This window comes from Rhinoderma darwinii, chromosome 1 (genome assembly GCF_050947455.1).
Source record: "Rhinoderma darwinii isolate aRhiDar2 chromosome 1, aRhiDar2.hap1, whole genome shotgun sequence".
NCBI classification, from domain to species: Eukaryota; Metazoa; Chordata; class Amphibia; order Anura; family Rhinodermatidae; genus Rhinoderma; species Rhinoderma darwinii.
This window is the reverse complement of record NC_134687.1, coordinates 216089196-216112438: the sequence shown is the minus strand read 5'-3', so window position 1 is coordinate 216112438 and position 23243 is coordinate 216089196. Positions and strand designations below refer to the sequence as shown.

The window sequence follows — 23243 nt, the reverse complement described above, 5'->3', positions numbered from 1 at the left end:
TGAAAAACGGCCTTGTATTCCCAAACTGAAGCTTTATTATGCTCTCTAGAATATGTATAAGTCATAGATAAAACCTAAACAAAAACCTGTGTTAACTTTACAGTTGACTCAGGTATTTTTGAATAGTACTGTTGTAGATGGTAACTTTTATAGCACATTAGTGCTTATGTATAACTTTCTGTTCCACAGGAAAGTACAAGAGGAAGAGTTATCCAAATTGTCAGCGGCCTTGACACTACAAACACAAAGTCAAACAGTGGAGACATGGAAGCAAAATGTTGAAAACAAGAAAACTGCCAAAGAAGAAAATACACTAACAACAACAACAACAACGGAGCAAAAGATTATAAATGAAGAAAATCAGGTAAAGACTAAACTTGTATTTGCCGGGGTGCGGTGAACCTGACGTGGCACATAGTACAATCCTCTGTTAATATGTTTTATATTTCTAAAATTCAAAGCCAACAATTTTGTGTGAGAAAAACACTGATGATTATATAAAAGTCTTTAACTATATTTCTATAGTTACTTCAGCTGTGCATAGATCAAACTGGGCATCTGTTTAGTTGCTATGTAATGAAAAGGTTCTAATCAAATAATAACATTCCAATGGAGATATGAGAGATTTTTGTAAATCTACTGTATATTAAAAGTAAATTGCTCGTAAAATCAATTTCTTGAAGCATACTGATGCTAGTACTAAAGAGGATTTAATTGGATTTTACCCATGCAACAAGCAAAATATTTAAAAACTTCAATAAGAACTGTTGTGATGATAGTAATATTTTGGACATTTAGTCACATATACAATGTGACTTCTAAAAATAATAATTGACCATTTAAAAAACGGTCTGTCTAATAATACATCCTTTTTAATGGAACAGCGAATCACAAGGCCTTTTTTCAAGTCTTCAGAACTAGGCTCTAAAGCTGACCATACAAGATACTTGGGCAGCTTGACTTTCTGCCATTGGAGTAAACAACCATAAGTTGGATGTTAGTGTGCATTATCCTTTATTCCCCTGAGAGATAAATAGTGGTTGGCAGGCACATAAGCCCCTCTCTATATGACACTTAGCATGCATTCTCACCAAGACGACTGCCAGACAACCCCCTTATGCTTTGTGCCACAATGCCGCCAGAGCGGAGAGCGGTAGAGGTAGCCTACTGCTGCCAGTCTCCGCTCTGCTTTGATTTCACTCACCGTCAGAAGAAGGCAGGAGTCTTGCAGCGTCGTTCTCACAGGTGTCGATGCCGGCCCGGGAGTGGACCAGTCCAGTCACCTGACCTGTCACTTGACCGGCGAGGTCAGATGACAGGTCAGGTGACTGAACCGGTCCACTCCCGGACAGGCACTTGTATGGCCAACATTAGGCCTCATAAGGATGTTTAATATTTAAGAAAATTATATCTAAAAAAAAAAAAACAACATATGTATATTCAGTTGTGTAATGATCAACATGGATTATGCTGAAGTCACGTCAAGTTTCACTTTTGGGAAATTCCTGTTGAAGAGCATTTTTCTAAAATAACAAAACATTCATGGAGATATAAGTCTCTGAATTGTCTTGTGTGACTTTTTCTAACACAAATAACAAATGTTGGGTGATAACCACTAATGGCCTTCATTATAGTGCTCATCCGATTTGTCAACCATACAACTTAAGTGGCATATAAACCTGCTTTGTGATGTATAAAAAAAAATGAAAAAAACAGATTTATATGGCATTTACGGTCTGTTTACAACTGGAATGGACACAGTAATGTTGGCCATTACTGGTTGTCAACCATCATCTATTACCCATGTAGAACAACTAGAAAACTAAAGGCCCTTCTACATGGGCTAACGATCGTGAACGACCGTTCATATGAACGCTCGTTCACGATCATTGCCCTGTGTAAACAGTGCATTGATCAGTCAATAAATGAGGAAACGCGCGTTCATTGGCTGATTGTATCGTTTATTTAGCAATAAATATTATCGTTGTCAGCAACACATCTCCCTGTGTAAATAGGGAGATGTGCTGCCAGAATGATGGAAATCATGAGGACGAGCAATCGTAGTAACAATTGCTTGTCCCCATACATTAGGGCCCTTTTGCACGGGCCAATGATCGGGCAAATGAGTGTAAACTGCAAGATGTGCTGCCGAGATTCTAGAAATATATACGGAGACAAACGATCGTAATAATGATCGCTCAACCCTATACATAACCAAGCATTGCTCCTTATAATCAGCAAACGAGCGCCGATCAATGAGCTGCCTCGTTTTTAGGTTGATCACTGATCATAGCTCCTTGTGAAAGGAGCAAACAAGCGCCGATCAACAAGCTCGTTCATTGGTGCTCGTTTTTACGGCCCATATTGGCCGGTATAAAAGGACCCTTAGAAACAGCTGAAAATACCTTCACACAAGAATACAACTCAGGGATGTATATGCCCAGCTCTTATTGTTTTTTTTTGTTTAGATTCTGTGTTTTTATGGTGAAATGGGAAACTAAGTTGTTATCCAATCTTTTCGAACTTAAAAGCGCTTTTCTTGCCTTTGCTATCAGATGCTACTAATATTTCACTATATTTATAATGTATATTATGCTACGTAATTTATTTGTATGACACATATGTAGTTATGGGAAAGTGAAAGACTTTAAAGGTGTAATGATATAAATACATATTTGACAAACGTCTTCTATTTATAACAGATGTTTGTGATTTTTATCTGGAAAAGCTAGGAATAAAACCATATTATTTACCATCAAATCTGATTAGGACCCTTTTTTGCCTCCTAAGACACAAAGTTCTAGGTGCGTCTGCTACCTCTGCACCCCCTATAGGTACGCCCCTCTATATTTCAGTAAAGTATTTGTAAAACCATTTAAATTACACCTGACATTGCACCTACTGCTTGTTGATTATGTTACTATTATTATGTAAAATTCTTTAGCGTTACTACTACAATTACTACCTTCGAGGCCCCACAACAAAATTATTCTTAACATTTTTACCTCCTATAGTATATTTCGTTATAAGGCTAGAACTCCACGACAATATGGGGTCATCTGTGATTCGTAGTAAAATCACGGCATCAGCGCAACTCATGAACAGCAGCATTTTATGAGGGAAAGAAGTTTTATTGCAAATTATGAGCTGCTCCATGTTGCTATAGAGCACTAGCCTTATGTAAGATACTGATAAAGAATGATACTAAGTTACGGTTGATTCCCGACCATGAATTACGGAAACAGCGTAGGTTGCTGAGCTACTCTGTTTCCGTGACTCCAATAGTGAATGGCAGTTACGGAAGCAGCGTAGCATGCGAGCTATGCTGTTTCCGTAACTATCATTCGCTTCTATGGGACATACGGGAACAGGGTAGCTCAGTTCTAGAGGGTGCAGTTCTAGAGATAGTTACGGGTCCCAGAGGTTGGACCCGCATCTATCTGACTTTTATAACATATCCTGTGGATATGTCATAAATGTATCTGATTGGAAAACCCCTTTAAGACTAATGACATATTGTATACTCTACTATTAGCAAATATATGTATTTCTTATTTGTAGCTATATATACTTTAGGTAGGGTATAAGGTAGCGTATAAAATTATTTGTATAGTTATTCCTATAAATAGTCCGTGTCAAATTAGAAGGGAACAGCCTATGGCTCCCAAATAGACATGATATAAACCAAAATCGAACAAAAGGAGCATATAGACTAGAATATATATATTGTATCAAAAATATGTTTATTTATTAATTTGAGCAACAACAGAGATAAAAACACAAATATATAATATATAACAAAAATAAAAAATAAAAAAATGATATCAAACACCAAATATACAACGCCACAATGGTTTCCATGGAGTGAGATATGATATTATTTTGCAGGATTAGGTAAAAGCAGCATGGCAAGGAATATACGTTGCGGATATACATCTATAGGTAAAGGTCAGTACATATCACAATAGAGGTGTATTGAATCACCACCTTGGAAAACCTCTGACATCAAATATGCATGTATATAGAACTAAAACATTGCCAGGAAAAGAAAAGATTAAACTCTTATTCACGTGAAATAAAGTGCAGTGCAGTAACTGGCGTGTATGCCGCCTCGACGCGCGTTTCTAGTTAGTTCTCAGTTGAATTAACTAGAAACGTGCGTCGAGGCGGCATACACGCCAGTTACTGCACTTTGTTTCATATGAGTAAGAGTTAAATCTCTTCTTTTCCTGGCAAGGTTTCAGTTCTATATACATGCATATTTGATGTCAGAGGTTTTTCAAGGTGGTGATTCAATAAGCCTCTATTGTGATATGTACTGACCTTTACTTCTAGACGTATATCCGCAACGTATATTCCTTGCCATGCTGCTTTTACCTAATCCTGCAAAATATCATATCTCACTCCATGGAAACCAATGTGGCGTTGTATATTTGGTGTTTGAGATAATTTTTTATTTTTGTTATATATTATATATTTGTGTTTTTATCTCTGTTGTTGCTTAAATTAATAAATAAATATCTTTTTGATACAATATATATATTCTAGTCTATATGCTCCTTTTGTTCGATTTTGGTTTATATCAAAATTATTTGTATGTAAGGTCTGTAAATCATAGTCGTTGTATGGGTATTTTCAAAAAATGGTGTGTTTAAATAAACATTTAAATATATTAAAATATATTTAGATATAATACTACAAGGAAACTCTCACTCGGCGCTAAACCAAGGATAGACCAAGTAATGTTATACTCAATGTCCTTTAGAAACCGTCAACACCTACCATGGTGCTTAGCTAGCAAAAGCCAGAAAAAAAATTAGGAGAAATTAACAATACCTTTTTGAATTACCAAAATGTTAATAATAATTTTGTGGGCATGCATACCTGATTTACCACTTTCTGATGTGTGAACAGTCGCTGACACAGTTATTGGGGCACTTTGGCTGCTACTATTCAGGTGGTTTCTATGCAAAAACCTGTCCCTCTTTTTTATCTTCAAGCTGAGGAGTAGATAAAAAAAGGTAAATCAATCTTCCTGGTATCTTCTGATTCATAATACGACATCAGAACTACAGTAAAGCAATGTAGCTGCAGAGAGGCAGGGTGTATAATGTTGCATAACAATGGCCATTAAAATGTCACTTAGGGTCACACGGAGCATTTTAGAGCTGCCAATAATGATTTGGCATCTCTTAGGTACACATTTTTGGGCAAAATATTTTTGGGTGGGGTTTTTGCAATTAATCAGGATTTGCTGTGTCTTAGGCCTCATGCACACGACCGTAGTGGTGTGCACGGCCGTGATTTGCGGCTCGGACGGCCACGGAGAGTTACCCGCGGGCTGCCCGCAAATCACGGGCCGTGCACATGGTGCGTGCACATGGCCGCGTGCATTAATTTCTATGAGCCTGGACGGCAAAATCCGGCCGTAATAAGACATGTCCTATCTTTTTGCGGTCCAGGCTCCTGGGCAACCACAGTCGTTTACATGGGCCCGTTCAAATGAATGGGGCCGCAATTCACCCGCAGATTTGCGGGTGAATTGCAGCCGCAAAAATACATTCGTGTGCATGGAGCCTTACTTTAGAAAATCAAAGCATTTGATGAAACGTATTCCAAATACTGCCTGGCTTAGTGGGAAAGGGGTGTGACTTGTCAGAAAAGAGTGAGGCTTAAAATGTGCCAGTGTGCACAAAACTGGCACAAAATTTGCAAAATCAAAAGTGGTGTATGGAAGAGAAAAGTATAAGATAAACTGTGTAAACAAAGAAAAAAAAGAAATGATATATTCATGTATAAACTGTGTAAACTAAAATGCCATCACATCACTGGAAATCCCCAAATGCTAACTACAGGGACTCACGAGGAAATGCTTACAGGTCTGCTAGGCAAACATTTATCTTTTGTGATTCACAAGCTGTAACATTGACTTTAGGTTTCATTCTGTGGAGCCAAGTTCAGCAGGGCACTGGGGATTATGACGTATACGGTTTACAGAGAGGAATACCAACACTAATTTACATTGTGAAGCAAAAAAACAGTGGCTTACCAACTCAGCACTTAGAAATGGTAGATAGAATCCCTTAGTTTTTAACTTCACCCTCTTTTGGAAAATTTCAAACTGGATCTTGGGTTTTACGTTTTAGCTTCCTTAAAGTGAATGTTTGTTCTTTTAATCTAAATAGGTTATAAATACTGTGCTAATTTCTTAATACATGCGGAAGTATTTACCTGTTGGTTTTCAGTGACACAAACAATAACCAAAACAAAAAACACACAACTTCAATGTGCATAAGTATTCACCCCCTGAAAGTCAATACTTTGTGGAGCCGCCACCTTTTGCTGCAATTACACATGCTAAGTCTCTTGGGGCATGTCTCTATTAGCTTAGTACACCTAGACACTGGGATTTATGCCCATTCTTCCAGGCACAACTGCTCCAACCCCTTCAAGTAAAATGGGTTGTGTTGGTGTACAGCAGTCCTTAACCCCTTAATGACCAGTCTATTTTGGACCTTAATGACCAAGCTATTTTTTACGTTTTTCAATCGTCGCATTCCAAGAGCTATAACTCTTTCATTTTTGCATCGACATAGCTGTATAAGGTCTTGTTTTTTGCGGGACAAGTTGTACTTTTTAATAGCACCATTTTTAGGTACATATTATTTATTGATTAACTTTTATTAACTTTTTTTGGGGGGGGAATAGAAAAAAATCAGAAATTTCACCACTCTTTTTTTGCGTCCTAAATCGACGTCGTTTACCGTGTGGTATAAATAACACAATAACTTTATTCAGCGGGTTGTTACGATTGCAACGATACCAAATTTGTATATTTTTTGTATGTTTTACTACTTTTACACAGTAAAAACGCTTTTTTTTCTAAATGATTTGTTTTTGTGTCTCCATATTTGAAGAGCCGTAACGTTTTTATTTTTTCGCCGATGCGGTTGTATGAGGGCTTTTGTTTTTCGGGAAGACTTGTAGTTTTTATTGGTACCATTTTGGAGTAGATGCGACTTTTTGATCACTTTTTATCACATTTTTTTAAAGTCAGTATTCACAGGAAACAGCAATTTTTCCATAGTTTTTTATTAATTTTTTTACGGCGTTCATCGTGCGGGTTAAATAATGTAATAGATTTATAGTCGGGGTCGTTACGGACGCGGCGATACCAAATATGTGTAACTTTTTAACTTTATTTAGTTTTTTTAATAGTAAAGCATTGTGTAAGGGGAAAAGCTGGGTTTTTCATTTTTTTCACATTTTTTTTTAAATTAACTTTATTAAACTTTTTTTTAACTTTTTTACTAGCCCCATTAGGGGACTATAATATGCGATTCTGCGATCGCATTTATAATACACTGCAATACTTTTGTATTGCAGTGTATTATGCCTGTCCGTTTAAAACGGACAGGCATCTGCTAGGTCATGCCAGAGGCATGACCTAGCAGGCATACACTACAGGCAGACCTGGGGGCCTTTATTAGGCCCCTGGCTGCCATCGCAGACGCAGACACTCGGCGATCGTATCGCCGGGTGTCGGTGGGGGAGAGAGGGAGCTCCATCCCTCTCTCCAAAACCACTCAGATGCGGTGCTCGCTATTGAGCACCGCATCTGAGGGGTTAAACGTGTGAGAAGAGTGGGAGAAGAGTGTTGCATTGACAATCCAACACAATGGGCAGCACTTTGAACACATTTTATAAGTGGTCAGAAACTTGTAAATAACTCATGAAAGAATAAAGTAATGTTAAAACCAAGCACACCATTGTTTTTCTTGTGAAATTCTCGATAAGTTTGATGTGTCACATGACCCTCTTCCCATTGAAAAAACTAAAGTTGGATACAAAATGGCCGACTTCAAAATGGCCGCCATGGTCAACACCCAGCTTGAAAAGTTTCCCCCCTCCCATATACTAATGTGCCACAAACAGGAAGTTAATATCACCAACCATTCCCATTTTATTTAGGTGTATCCATATAAGTGGCCCACCCTGTAGATTACAGTAACGTTTTTGTTTTTTTCAAAAACAAGCATTTTTGGCCAAGTTATGAGCATTTTTATATTTATGCAAATGAGCCTTTCTTAAGTACAACTGGGCGTTTTTACTTGCCAGAAGCTGGGTGTTAACGAAGAGAAGTGGATGATGCTGATTCGTCAGCATCATGCGCTTCCATTCACAACGCCCAGCTAGTAAAACAAGTAAAAACGCCCAGATGTACACACACAATACACGCCCACTTGGACTTAACTTTAAACACGCCCAGTTGTACTTAAGAAAGGCTCATTTGCATAAATATAAAAATGCTCATAACTTGGCCAAAAATGCTCGTTTTTGAAAAAACAAAACGTTACTGTTATCTACATTGCAGCGCCGATCTGCTGCAATACGAGATAGGGGTTTGAAAATCTGGTGACAGAGCCTCTTTAAGTCATGCTAGGAGAGATGAGATGGAAAAGAGGAGAGATGACAGATAATAAAAGGTCTTTCTTGTTCCTATCAACCCTGTTACTCACTACCTCCATTTATTTCTCATTCTCTTTCTACTTATAAAGATTGCTAAACACCCTGCGCGTTTCTGCATCCATAATTTCATTAACTGAGGGTATAGACAGTGCATTTGCTGCCAAGTCACCGGTTCTGTGGCAATCGATATGTTTTCTGGCAGAATAACGGCACTAATGTGTGGCCGTGTGGAAACATTTAAATAGAATATGCTCCGTTTCATCTTTTCTAGCTTGCGAGGGTCAGTTAGACCTAGAAATACATTAGTTTTAAGGCCCTATTACACCTGCTGGTGCAGCAAGCGCCGATCAACGAGACATTGTTGATCGGCGCTCGTTTGCTCCTGTCACACGGAGCTATGGATGGGGACGAACGGCCACTACTCTGATCGCTCGCCCCAATATATTATTATCATGTCGTCAGCGCGTCTCCCTGTTTACACCGTGAGATGTGCTGCCGACAATGATAATATTTAACTTCTTTAAAACGATACGATCAGCGTTTGCTCATTCATCTGCTGATCGCTGCCCTGTTTACACAGGGCACTTATCGGGAACAAGCATTCTGCCCGATAATCCCCCAGTGTAAAACCCCCTTTAAGGGCTCATTCACATGAACGTGAATCTCGTCCGTGTGACAGCCGTTAAAACAACGGCCGTCACACGGACTCATGCATTTCAATGGAACTGTATGTTCCATTTGTATGGTTTTACAATAGACTGTGGCTTCATTTTAGGCAGTGTTCTATTATGGGGGTGTCACACTGGTGTTTGTCTTTATTCCTTGGCTGTGCTTTATTATTATGATATCATAACAGTGTTTATCTTAACCCCTTCCCTCTTTAGCCACTTTTGACCTTCCTGACAGAGCCTCATTTTTCAAATCTGACATGTTTTACTTTATGTGGTAATAACGTCGGAATGCTTTTACCTATCCAAGCGATTCTGAGATTGTTTTCTCGTGACACATTGGACTTTATGTTACTGGCAAAATTTGTTCGAAATGTTCAGTATTTAATTGTGAAAAACACAAAAATTTAGCGAAAAATTGCAAAAATTAGCATTTTTCTCAACTTAAATGTATCTGCTTGTAAGACAGGCAGTTATAACACACAAAATTGTTACTAACTAACATCCCCATATGTCTACTTTAGATTGGCATCGTTTTTTGAACATCCTTTTATTTTTCTAGGACGTTACAAGGCTTTGAACTTTAGCAGCAATTTCTCACATTTTCAAGAAAATTTAAAAAGGCTATTTTTACAGTGGCCAGTTCAGTTGTGAAGTAGCTTTGAGGGCCTTATATATTAGAAACCCCCAAAAAGTCACCCCATTTTAAAAACTTCACCCCTCAAAGTATTCAAAACAGCATTTAGAAAATGTCTTAACCTTTTAGACTTTTCACAGGAATTAAAGCAAAGTAGAGGTGAAATTTACAAATTTCATATTTTTTTTGCAGAAATTAATTTTTAATCAAATTTTCTTTATAACACAGAAAGTTTTACCAAAGAAATGCAACTCAATATTTATTGCCCAGGTTCTGCAGTTTTAGGAAATATCCCACATGTGGCCCTAGCGTGCTACTGGACTGAAGCACCGGCCTCAGAAGCAAAGGAGCACCCAGTGGATTTTGGGGCCTTATTTTTATTACAACATATTTTAGGCACCATGTCAGGTTTGAAGGGCTCTTGCGGTGCCAAAACAGTGGAAATCCCCCAAAAGTGACCCCATTTGGGAAACTACACACCTCAAGGAAATTATCTAGGGGTATAGTGAGCATTTTGACCAAACAGGTTTTTTAAAGAAATTATTGGAAGTAGGCCGTGAAAATGAAAATCTACATTTTTTCAAAGAAAATGTAGGTTTAGCGATTTTTTTTCTCATTTCCACAAGGACTAAAGCACCACCAAATATGTAAAGCAATTTCTCCAGAGTAAAACAATACCCCACATGTGACATTTACAAAGCCCCTGAGGGGACAAAACAGTGGAAACCCCCCACAAGTGACCCCATATTGGAAACTACACCCATTGAGGAAATTATCTAGGGGAATAGTGAGCGTTTTGACACCACTGGTTTTTTGCAGAAATTATTGGAAGTAGGCCCTGAGAATAAAAATCTACATTTTTTTCAAAGAAAATGTAGGTTTAGCTAATTTTTTCTAATTTCCACAAGGACTGAAGGAGAAAAAGCACAGCACAATTTGTAAAGCAATTTCTCCCGAGTGAAACAATACCCCACATGTGGTAATAAACGGCTGTATGGACACAAGGCAGGGCTTAGAATGGAAAGAGCGCTATTTGGCTTTTGGAGATCACATTTAGCAGGAATGGTTTGCGGAGGCCATGTCGCATTTGCAAAGCCCCTAAAGGGACAAAGCAATGAAAACGCCCAAAAAGTGACTCCATTTAGGAAACTACACCCATTGAGGAATTCATCTAGGGGTGTAGTAAGTATTTTGACCCCATAGATGTTTCAAAGAATTTATTAGAATTGGGCAGTGAAAATAAAAACAATCCTTTTTCTTCAATAAGACGTAGCTTTAGCGCAACATTTTTCATTTTCTCAACAAATAAAGGAAAAAAAGAACCCAACATTTGTAAAGCAATTTCTCCCGAGTACGGCAATACCCCATATGTGGTCATAAACTGCGGTTTGGTCACACGGCAGAGCTCAGAAGGGAAGAAGCACCATTTGGAGCGCAGATTTTGCTGGATTGGTTTCTGGGCGCCTGTGGGAGCAAAACAGTGGAAACCCCCCAGAAGTGACCCCATTTTGGAAACTACACCCCCTCAAGGCATTTACCTAGTGATGTAGTAAGCATGTTAACCCTGCAGGTATTTTGTAGAAATTAGTGTGCACTCGATGTTGCAGAGTGAAAATGGGATTTTTTCCATAGATATGCCAATATGTGGCGCCCAGCTTGTACCACCATAACAAGACAGCCCTCTAATTATAATACGGTGTTTCCCGGTTTTAGAAAAACCCTACATGTGGCCCTAATCTTTTGCCTGGACATTCGACCAGGCTCAGGAGTGAAAGCGTACTATGCAAAATTGAGGCCTAATTTGGCGATTTACAAAGTATTGGTTCACAATTGCAGAGGCTCAGATGTGAAATAATAAAAAGAAACCCCTGAGAAGTGACCCCATTTGGAAACTGCACCCCTCAAGACATTTATTAAGGGGTGTAGTGAGCATTTCACTACACAGGTCTTTTCCATAAATGAATGCGCTGCGGATGGTGCAAATTATAAATTAATATTTTTCCCTATATATGCCATTTCAGTGGCAAATATGTCATGCCCAGCTTATGCCACTGGAGACACACACCCCAAAAATTGTTGAAAGGGTTCTCCCGGGTATAACGATGCCATATATGTGGGAAGGAAACTGCTGTTTGGGCACGCTGTAGGGTTCAGATGGGAGGGAACGCCATTTGGCTTTTGGAGAGCTGATTTTGTTTGGTAGTAGATTTGTTTGAGTACTGCTGGTGTTTCCATTTATAATGTGGGGGTACATGTAAGCTGGGCAGAGTACATCAGGGGCATAGTCAGGTGGTATAATAATGGGGTAAAAAAACAATAAAATGATCCATAGATGTGTGTTACGCTGTGAAGCAATCCTTTCTGCACAGGCCAGTGCGTACTTTCTTATGCCCCTTTTGGTCCACAAACCGCACCTTTGCAGTTTGGGGAATTTAGCTGGGAAAGTGTTGTCCTGGTATAATACGGGCACCGTCGCTTCCAGCGGATATGTTTGGGCCCTCCCCTTCCTGGTACCCTAATTTTAGGTCCTTGATAAATCGCCTCTAGAAACAGAAGAAATGTTCCCCTCCGGCTGCACAACTGCATATTTTTTTATTTCCTGACTTATTGGAGCCATAACTAATTTTATTTTTTCATAGACGTAGTGGTATGAGGGCTTTTTTTTGCAGGTCGAGCTGTAGTTATTATTGGTACCATTTTGGGGTACATGTGACTTTTTGATTACCTTTTATCCTATTTTTTGGGAGGCCAGCTAAACAAAAAAACGCAATTCTTATATAGTTTTATTTAGTTTTTTTTATGCAGCGTTAAAATTTATAGAACTTTTTTATGTTTTACAACTTTTTGCACAATTAAACTACTGTGAGAACCATAACTTTTTAATTTTTTTGTCAACAGAGCTATATGAGGGCTTGTTTTTTTGCGAGATGATCTATAGTTTTTATAGGTACCATTTTTTGATATGTGCGACTTTTTTGATCTTTTTATTCCAATATTTGTAGGGCAAAGTGACCAAAAAACAGAAATTCTGGTATAGTCTTTTATGTTTTTTTTTTACGATGTTCACCGCGTGCAATAAATAATATAATATTTTGATACCTCAGGTCGTTACGGTCGCGGCGATACCAAATACATATGGTTTATTTATTTTTTTCAATAATAAAGGACTTAATAAGAGAAAAAGGGCAATTTTGTTTTATTTTATTACTTGAAACTTTTATTGTTTTCAAACTTGTATTTTTTTTCACACTTTTGTTACACTTTTTTTCAAGTCCCACTAGGGGACTTGAAGGTCCAACTGCCTGATGTTATTTTTCTAATACATTGCACTACCTACGTAGTGCAATGTATTAGATCTGTCAGTTATTCACTGACAGCAAGCCGATTAGGCTTTGCCTCCCAGCAGGGCCTAATCGGCTTCTGTAATGGCAGAGCTAAAGGCCATTGTGTCTCCTGTTGCCATACAGAACCGATAAAAACAAGGGGACATATACAAAAACACCGAAAAAGGCCAAAGCCGGGTCTTTGATGCTGGGAGTGCATGGTGTGTTGTTGTTTGGCATAGCAAGCAGGGTAGCCCGCTCTATGAATTATCAAGGCGTCACAAATAGGCTTCTACCTGGCTATACACGTTGTGCCTCATGACGTACACACTATCCCTCCATGTTTCACTCACTTGCACCCCATTATCCATTTATTTCTATTGAGGCACTTCACTCATTACTGCCCCCTATATTTCACTTATAGTATTACACTTGCACACACACTATTCATTTATTATTTCTTACTACACATCCCATGCACCACACACCACTCCCCTCAAGACTAGTGGGAGTGGCTATTATTATTTAAAGCACCTGCTCGCCCTTTCATCAGCGTTTCTGACCTGGCTGTGTCCCTTTGTAAGTATGGCCTTTTTCGGTGTTTTTCTCCTGTTGCCATAGCAGCAGTCGCCAGTCCTGATTGACTGTGGCTGGCGATCTGCTAGTAACTGCTAAGATGCAGCAATCGCTTTTGATTGCTGCATCAAAGGGGTTAATAGCAGGGACCGGAGCTAGCTTATTGCCCCCATTGTGACTCATTATCTACACTACCGTTCAAAAGTTTGGGGTCACCCAGACAATTTTGTGTTTTCCATGAAAACTCACACTTATATTATCAAATGAGTTGCAAAATGACTAGAAAATATAGTCAAGACATTGACAAGGTTAGAAATAATGATTTTTATTTGAAATAATAATTTTCTCCTTCAAACTTTGCTTTCGTCAAAGAATGCTCCATTTGCAGCAATTACAGCATTGCAGACCTTTGGCATTCTAGCTGTTAATTTGCTGAGGTAATGAGGAGAAATTTCACCCCATGCATCCAGAAGGCCCTCCCACAAGTTGGATTGGCTTGATGGGCACTTTTTGCGTACCATACGGTCAAGCTGCTCCCACAAGATCTGAGATCTGTTGACTGCGCTTGCCACTCCATTACAGATAGAATACCAGCTGCCTGCTTCTTCCCTAAATAGTTCTTGCATAATTTGGAGGTGTGCTTTGGGTCATTGTCCTGTTGTAGGATGAAATTGGCTCCAATCAAGCGCTGTCCACAGGGTAAGGCATGGCGTTGCAAAATGGAGTGATAGCCTTCCTTATTCAAAATCCCTTTTGCCTTGTACAAATCTCCCACATTACCCGCACCAAAGCAACCCCAGACCATCACATTACCTCCACCATGCTTGACAGATGGCGTCGGGCACTCTTCCAGAATCTTTTCAGTTGTTCTGCGTCTCACAAATGTTCTTCTGTGTGATCCAAACCCCTCAAACTTCGATTCGTCTGTCCATAACACTTTTTTCCAATCTTCCTCTGTCCAATGTCTGTGTGCTTTTGCCCATATTAATCTTTTCATTTTATTAGCCAGTCTCAGATATGGCTTTTTCTTTGCCACTCTGCCCTGAAGGCCAGCATCCCGGAGTCGCCTCCTCACTGTAGACGTTGACACTGGCGTTTTGCGGGTACTATTTAATGAAACTGCCAGTTGAGGACCTGTGAGGCGTCTATTTCTCAAGCTAGAGACTCTAATGTACTTGTCTTGTTGCTCAGTTGTGCAGCGGTGCCTTCCACTTCTCTTTCTACTCTGGTTAGAGCCTGTTTGTGCTGTCCTCTGAAGGGAGTAGTACACACCATTGTAGGAAATCTTCAGTTTCTTGGCAATTTCTCGCATGGAATAGCCTTCATTTCTAAGAACAAGAATAGACTGTTGAGTTTCACACGAAAGCTCTCTTTTTCTAGCCATTTGGAGAGTTTAATCGAACTCACAAATGTAATGCTCCAGATTCTCAACTAGCTCAAAGGAAGGTCAGTTTTATAGCTCCTCTAAACAGCAAAACTGTTTACAGCGGTGCTAACATAATTGCACAAGGGTTTTTAAGTGTTTTCCAATCATCCATTAGCCTTCTAACACAGTTAGCAAACACAATGTACCATTAGAACACTGGAGTGATGGTTGCTGGAAATGGGCCTCTATACACCTATGTAGATATTGCATTAAAAAACAGACGTTTGCAGCTAGAATAGTCATTTACCACATTAACAATGTATAGAGTGTATTTCTGATTAATTTTATGTTATCTTCATTGAAAAAAACTGTGCTTTTCTTTCAAAAATAAGGACATTTCTAAGTGACCCTAAACTTTTGAACGGTAGTGTATGTTCTCTATCTGTATGTTTTCAGGGTGTGGGAGGAAACCAGAGGAACCCCACACACACGGTGAGAACATACAAACTCCATGCAGATGTTGTGTTTGAACCCAGGACCACAGCACTGGATGGTACCAGTGCTAACCACCAAGCCACCGTGCTGCCCATATGGTCTTCATTTATAGTCTGTTTTCTATTGTGATGATGTCACAATAGACTTCTTTTATAGCCTATATTGTATTCTAACTTTAGTCTGTGTCTTTAGTGCTGTATTTTATTTTGATAATGTCACAATGGCTTGTGTCTTCATTAATGACCTGAGGGCCATATTTAACATCGGGCACTGGAGGTCCGGTGCCTAGGGCTGCACCTTGCTTTCACCTTCCTTCTGTCATTGTTCCCATATGATATGGCATATTGTTCTTGCTACAAAAGGGAAGTGTGTGCAGCATCAGCGACTGCTGCGTTACCAGTCACAGAGCTTGCTTGATATGAGAGGCAGCAGCAGCACTGTCTGTGTTCATTACATTATTAAGGCTTCATTCACATCTGTGCTAGGGCTCCGTCCTGACGTTCCGTTGGAGTTTTCCGTCGGAATGGAGCCCTGACAGACACAAACGGAAACCAGAGGTTTCTGTTTCCATCACCATTGCCTTCAATGTTGATGGATCCGGTGCCAATGGTTTCCATTTGTCTCTGTTGTGCAAGGGTTCGGTCGTTTTGACGGAATCAATAGCGTAGTCGATTGCTCTATTGATTCCGTTTAAACGATGGAACCCCTGCACAACGGAGACAAACGGAAACCATTGGCACCGGATCCGTCACCTTTAAAATCAATGGTGATGGAAATTGAAACCTTTGGTTTACGTTTCTCTCAGTCAGGGTCCCATTCCGACGGAAACCCCCGACGGAATGTCGCAACAGGACCCTAGCGCAGATGTGAACGAAGCCTAACACAGTCTTGTTGAAAACCCTCCCTTGCAACATGCTGCAACTTGTATCCCTGCTCCTCTCCTGTCTTCTCTGCAGTACAGCAGAGCTCCACTGGCTGCTTTTAAACAACATACAGGCAACTCAGTAGTCGGACAGGGAGGAATAGGGTCTGAGTACCCAGTGCCAGGCTTAGAGCAGGTCACATTAGTGCAGATAACTTTCAGTCCTGTTATGTGCCCACCCTCCCTAGGTACTCTCAACAGTTATTAGACATATGTAGTTTTTGTAAAGTGTGCTGCATGCACAAATGAATGACTCTTGAACTTATCCAAGCTGGGAACAACTTCACTGCGCTGATTTTGGAAACCGCACAAAAAAACGCACCAAATCTGCCTATTCATTTCGTTGCATTTTTACAATACTACATTCATATAGTTTTTTGATGTTTTACAACTTTTACAAGGAGAAACCTGATTATCAAAAATAAAATTTGAGTTTTGCCGACATATTCTGAGGGCCATAGCTTTTTTTTATTCTGTCATTTGAACAATATGAGTCTTATTGAGCTGTAATTTCTATTTGTATCATTTTGGGGTACATGACACTTTTTGATCACTTTTTATTTGATTTTTTATGAGAGATGAAGTGACCAAAACACAGCAATTCTGGCATTTTAATTTTTTGTTATTTACGACGTTCACGGTGTGGGCTAAATAATTATATATTGTAAAAGATTGTTCTTTTACGGATGCGGCGATACCAGTTATGTTAAATTTAAAAAAAAAATCTTTTTTTACATTGTGCTTGTTGAAAATGGAAGGTTTTTTAATGATAGATAGATAGATAGATAGATAGATAGATAGATAGATAGATAGATAGATAGATAGATAGATAGATAGATAGATAGATAGATAGATCTTTATTTTACTGTATTTAACTTTTTTTTTATAGTCCCCCTAGGGGACTTCAACCAGTGATACTAATGTACTGATGTTATACTGACAGGGCTTCATAAGGAGTACAAAGATGGCAGACCCTGTCATTAGGTCCCCAGGCTGCCATGCCTACAATCGGCAACCCTATCGCGTCACGGGGAGGAGGGGGGGCATTGCAACATTACAGGGGCTGTGTTTGTTTGTATTCCTATGCTGTGTTCTAGCGTAATTATTTCATAATGGTGTTTATCTTTATTCCTATGATGTGCTTTTAAGACATGATGTCACAATAATGTTTGTCTTTATCCCAATGCTGTATTCTATAGTGGTGAGGTCATAAAAATTGTTATCTTTAATCTTACGCTGCGTCTTATAGTAATGAAGTCACAAATGCCTGCACCGTATGTCTTCATTTATAAGCTATGTTGTATTTTGATGATGTCACAATAGCCTAAATCTTCATTCAAACACTGCGCTTTATTGTGTTGATGTCACAACGGTCTGTTGTTTGTTTGTTTTTTATTCATAAGCTGTTTTTTATTTTGATTATTTTACATTAGACTTTGTTTTTATTTATAGAAAACATACAATAGACCATAAAGAATACAAATGCCAGAAAGAGTATTTGAAAAAAATATTGTGTCAAATTTATTAGAAAATTTCATGAGAACAATAAATAACAATATTACAGACAGTTAAAATAGTGGAAAAAAGGAGGGCATTGATTATCTTTATCTTTATTTATAACCCGTGTGCTATTTTTATTATGTTACAATGGTGTTTGTCTTTATTCCCTAGTTGTGCATTATTGTGATGTTGTTACAATATTGTTTGTATTAATTCTTAGGGCCTGTTCACATTGGTATTCCAGTTCATCTGTTCTGTTCAACCTTTCCGTCAGAGGAACAGATGAACAGAAAGCTGAACGGAAGCGATCGCTTCCATTTGCATTATCAATGGTAATGCTTCCATTTCAGTTTGTTTCAGTTTGTCTTCGTTCCGTAAAGTTTAAATTTTTTTCACGGAAACAATAACACTATTGTTTCTCTAAAAAAAATTAAATGGAGAATGAACCCTGTCCAGGAACCCTTGGGGCATGACCAGACGTGGCGGAGTTCTGCATACACTGTCTGCATCAATGCCGCACAGAATCTGCGTTGCGGCTCTGCCTAAAATGGGCATTAAATTGATGCGGACTAGCCATTGCATGTTCAGGTGAAGAGGGCTTCCCTTCTCTCTATCAGTGCAGGATAGAGAGAAGGGACAGCACTTTCCCTAGTAAAAGAAATTCATACTTACCCGGCCCTTGTCTTGGTGACGCGTCCTTCTTTCGACATCCATCCCGACCTCCCTGGATGATGCGGCAGTCCATGTGACCGCTGCAGCCTGTGATTGGCTGCAGCCGTCACTTGGACTGAAACGTCATCCCGGGAGGCCGGACTGGAGGAAGAAGCAGGGAGTTCTATGTAAGTATGAACTTCTTTTTTTTTACACGTCGATCTATATTGTGATCGGTAGTCACTGTCCAGGGTGCTGAAAGAGTTACTGCCGATCGTTTAACTCTTTCAGCACTCTGGACAGTGACTATCTCCTGACGTCGCCTAGCAACGCTCCCGTAATTACGGGTGCACACATGTAGTCACCCGTAATTACGGGAGCCCCGTAGACTTCTATGGGCCTGCCCGTGCCGTAATAATGGCCCGTGATTACGGGCGTTTTTACGTGTGCATGGGGCCTCAGTCTGGCTGTAGACCTAGAAATACATAGGTCCAGCCAGAATGAAGAAATGTCATGTTAGTAAAACAAATACGCTACGCAACACACATAACATCTGCGGACTTCATTGCGGAATTTTGACTCTCCATTGAAGTCAATGGAGAAATTCCGCAATGAGTCCGCAACAAGTCCACTACACGTCCGCAACAACCAGTGTATGCTGCGGACAACAAATTCCGCACCGCAGCCTATGGTCCGCAGCAGAGTTTTCCGCAACGTGTAAACGAACCTCACTATAAAGCTGTGGAAAGCAATGAAGAAACGTGTACGCTGCGGATTTCCACTGCGGACTGTCCGCAGCGGAATTCCAGAGCAATACCGCCACGTCTGGTCATGCCCTTGCAGTCCAAAATATCATTTGTCAAGTGTGGGGTGATCATTAGAGATGAGCGAACCGGGACAACCGAACCCGGTTTTGGTCCAAACATCAGGAAAAGTTCGGTTCGCAGCGAATCCGAACTTCACCGGGTTCGGCCGAACCCGTTTTGACCGAACCCGGTCAAAAATATTATACAAATCGGCAGCCACTTGTCTCTATCAATCACTGATAGAGAAAAGAGGCTGCTGATTAAAAATAAAATAAAAAGCATTTCATACGTACACGGTCGTTGTCTTGGTGACGAGTCCCTCTTCTTCCTCCAGTCCGACCTTCTTTTCTGACGCGGCAGCCTGTGATTGGCTGCAAAGGCCTCTGCAGCCTGTGATTGGCTGCAGAGGCCTCTGCAGCCTGTGATTGGCTGCAGCGGTCACATGGGCTGTAACGTCACCCAGGAATGTCGGGCCGGATGTCGAGACGCGTCACCAAGGCAACGGCCAGGAGACCGGACTGGAGGAAGCAGAAAGTTCTCGGTAAGTATGAACGTCTTTTTTTTTTTACAGGTTGATGTATATTCTGATCGGAATTCACTGTCCAGGGTGCTGAAACAGTTACTGCCGATCAGTTAACTCTTTCAGCACCCTGGACAGTGACTATTTACTGACGTCGCCTAGCAACGCTGCCGTAATGACGGGTGCACACATGTAGTCACCCGTCATTACGGGGCCTCATGCACACGACCGTAAAAACACCCGTTATTACGGGTCGTAATTACAACCCGAAATAGCGGGCCCATAGACTTCTGTTAGCCACGGGTACCTTCCCGTTTTCTCACGGGAAGGTGCCCGTGCCGTTAAAAAGATAGAACATGTTTTATTTTTTTATTTTACGGGCCGTTCTCCTATACTTTATAATGGGAGCACGGCTCGGAAAAACAACCGGCTGCCCGTGGCCGGCCGTGCTCATCTCCTGAAATACTCTGTGCTGCCTTAAACTCTGTGGACAGGTCAGGATCCTGTTTCTTTTAAATGCTGCTGGGGAACACGCTCGATCCACTATATAAGGCTGCACTACAGTGCAGCATTTAAAAGAAACAGGATCCTGACCTGTCCACAGAGTTTAAGGCAGCACAGAGTATTTCAGGAGATGAGCGTGCAGATTCAGTGCTGCTGTGAACTCTGCTCTTACCATTAGGTAGCTCTCAGTCTGTTACCTCTCCTCCACTCCTGTCCTCAATAACACCTTCACATGATTGGCAAGTCACCACGTAATGGTAAGAGCAGAGTTCACAGCAGCACAGAGTATTTCAGGAGATGAGCGTGCGGATCTTGTGCGGGGTGGTGACTTGCCAATCATGTGAAGGTGTTATTGAGGACAGGAGTGGAGGAGAGGTAACAGACTGAGCTACGTAATGGTAAGACCAGAGTTCACAGCAGCACAGAGTATTTCAGGAGAGGAGCGTGCAGATTCTGTGCTGCTGTGAACTCTGTCCACAGAGTTTAAGGCAGCGCAGCACAGTATTTCAGGAGAGGAGCGTGTGATTGGCTGCAGAGGCCAGTGCAGCCTGTGATTGGCTGCAGAGGCCGCTGCAGCCTGTGATTGGTTGCAGAGGTGGTCACGTGGGATGAAGCGTCATCCCTGGAGGCCGGCCTTCTGATGTCATCCTGACGTGCGTGACCGCCACTACAGCCTGTGATTGGCTGCAGCGGCGACATGGATGAAACGTCATCGCTGGAGGCCGGACAGGAGGAATGTAAGTATGAACGTATTTTTTTTTATTACATTAAAATTTTATTTTCCGTTCGCCGAGCATGGTACTGTCAAGGTTGCTGAAAGAGTTAGTGCAGCCCATTAACTCTTTCAGCACCCTGGCTAGTACCATGCTCGGCGCACGGAAATTACAGGTTCGGTCAGAACTAGTTCGGTCCGAATCTAACTTTTTCGTGAAATTCGGCGAACTAGCCGAACCAAACTTTCCATAAGTTCGCTCATCTCTAGTGATCATCATAGAGTCCCTCTCTCTTAGTTCTCTAATAAATGGTTTGCAAGTGTGCCAATTTGTTCTAAGTGAATGATCATCACAGTCCTTTACATGCAATCTAGTAACACTAGGAAGAACTAAAATTATTTTTATGCTGGTGGGCTCTTTTGCCTGTACTGTGCCTGTGCAACTGTCACGGCTGTCCTTGAGTTTAGAGGGCCCATGGCTTGGGTTGAACCTATACAAATTTTCTCAAATAATTGAACAAACAGACATTTCATAGTACGTTCTGTATTAGTATATTAGATTTTATTATTATTATTATTATTATTATTATTACTATAATTATTATTCTAGTATATTATAGTAGTAAATGGCCGAAAAACAGCCGAAAAATCGGAAGCAAACGGAAAAACGGCCGCGTAAAAAAACAGCCTCGAAAAAGAAGTGTATGTCACTTTTTGAGACGTTTTTGGAGCCGTTTTTCAATGACTCTATAGAAAAACAGCTCCAAAAACGGCCGTAAAAAACGCAGCGAAAAACGCGTGTTGCTAAGAAAACGTCTGAAAATCAGGAGCTGTTTTCCCTTGGTTAAGCGTGTGAACATACCCTAACAGCCTAGAATTGTCCTTTACAAAAAAAAATTATAAATAAATAATTAAAGGTGTGTTTGAAAAATCATGGATTAAAAAACATTGGGAGTTTCATATGAAATGGGTTTATTTCTAGTCAGGCTGCATTATTACTTTAAGTGCTTTCATTTTTATAACTCTGGGTTGCGGTTTCTGGGCCTCTTGGGCTGCTTCTTCTGGTCTCACTCACTGGTTGCGGGTTATTGTGTTTGCATGTGTTGTTTGGTGTGGTGATGAATACCAAGGTAAGTAAAATATGTTATTATAAATGGCATATTTGATTACATTCCTAGTCCATCACAGAAACACCAAAAACAAGAACTATTCAAGATATACTGCTGTCATCTACCGCAAGACATTCTAAAAAATGTGGGGTGCAGCAGGTAAGACGATTTTCACTGTTAAACCTAACAACGATCTTATCAAGATTGAATGATGATATTACTTTGTTTAGTTGAATATATTCAGCAAAATGTCTCATAGTGTGGCAGTCATAATTAGAACAATTGTCGTATTATTCGAAATTCTAATTTGTATGGGCTCATATACATTTTACTTTAAAGGGGTTTTCCCACTTACCATTTGTCATCTATGCTCAGGATAGGTGATTTTGGATTGGTTTGTCCCAACTGCTGGGAGAACTGGCAATAACTAGAACAGGGGATCCCCATTCCTCCTACTGTAGATGACTGCATTGAAAAGGAGTTGTATGGATCGATGGCCGAGTATGTGATGGCTGACTTAGCTTACCCATTTGGTTGTTTCCATATCCCCTATAGACTTTTATAGAGTGGGCTGTCCACAGATCCAGCAGTTAAACCACCACTAATCTAATATTTGTCACCTATTCTGTAGGTAGGTTGTAAATGTTTATAGTGGGAAAAAACTATAAAAGCCTAATAATAATGAAAAAAAAAACAAGCATCAGTACAGAACTTTTTGCATGACCTGTTTAGGGATAACCCTCCCCCTTCATTTTCAGACTTCTGGAAGGAAAAATCTTATGCATATCATGCATTTATCACCAGTAGAAAATGGCTCTTAAGTTATTCTTTTTCCATTACCCCTTTTTTTCTGACTTATGGAAAGAAACCGTTTTTGCATATATAATTTGGTTGCCATTTATTTTTTTTATTTGTTTTGCTGTATTGGTGCAGATCAGCCATCCTGGAGACTAGGAAAAATAAGATTAAGCGATTTATTAGAAGA

The 23243-nt window shown here is 40.1% G+C and overlaps 1 protein-coding gene across 2 annotated transcripts in view; it reads left to right on the top strand.

Annotated features, from left to right (window-relative positions):
* The window catches only part of SH2D4A (SH2 domain containing 4A), a 123956-nt gene that overhangs the window by 71201 nt on the left and 29512 nt on the right, over positions 1 to 23243 (top strand). The window contains exons 4-5 of one of the 2 annotated variants that reach the window (XM_075849845.1): positions 190 to 364; positions 22328 to 22417. In XM_075849845.1, the coding sequence (XP_075705960.1) occupies positions 190 to 364; positions 22328 to 22417 (265 nt within the window). The remainder of the gene's footprint in view (positions 1 to 189; positions 365 to 22327; positions 22418 to 23243) is intronic. The other variant, XM_075849846.1, reaches the window with a different exon arrangement.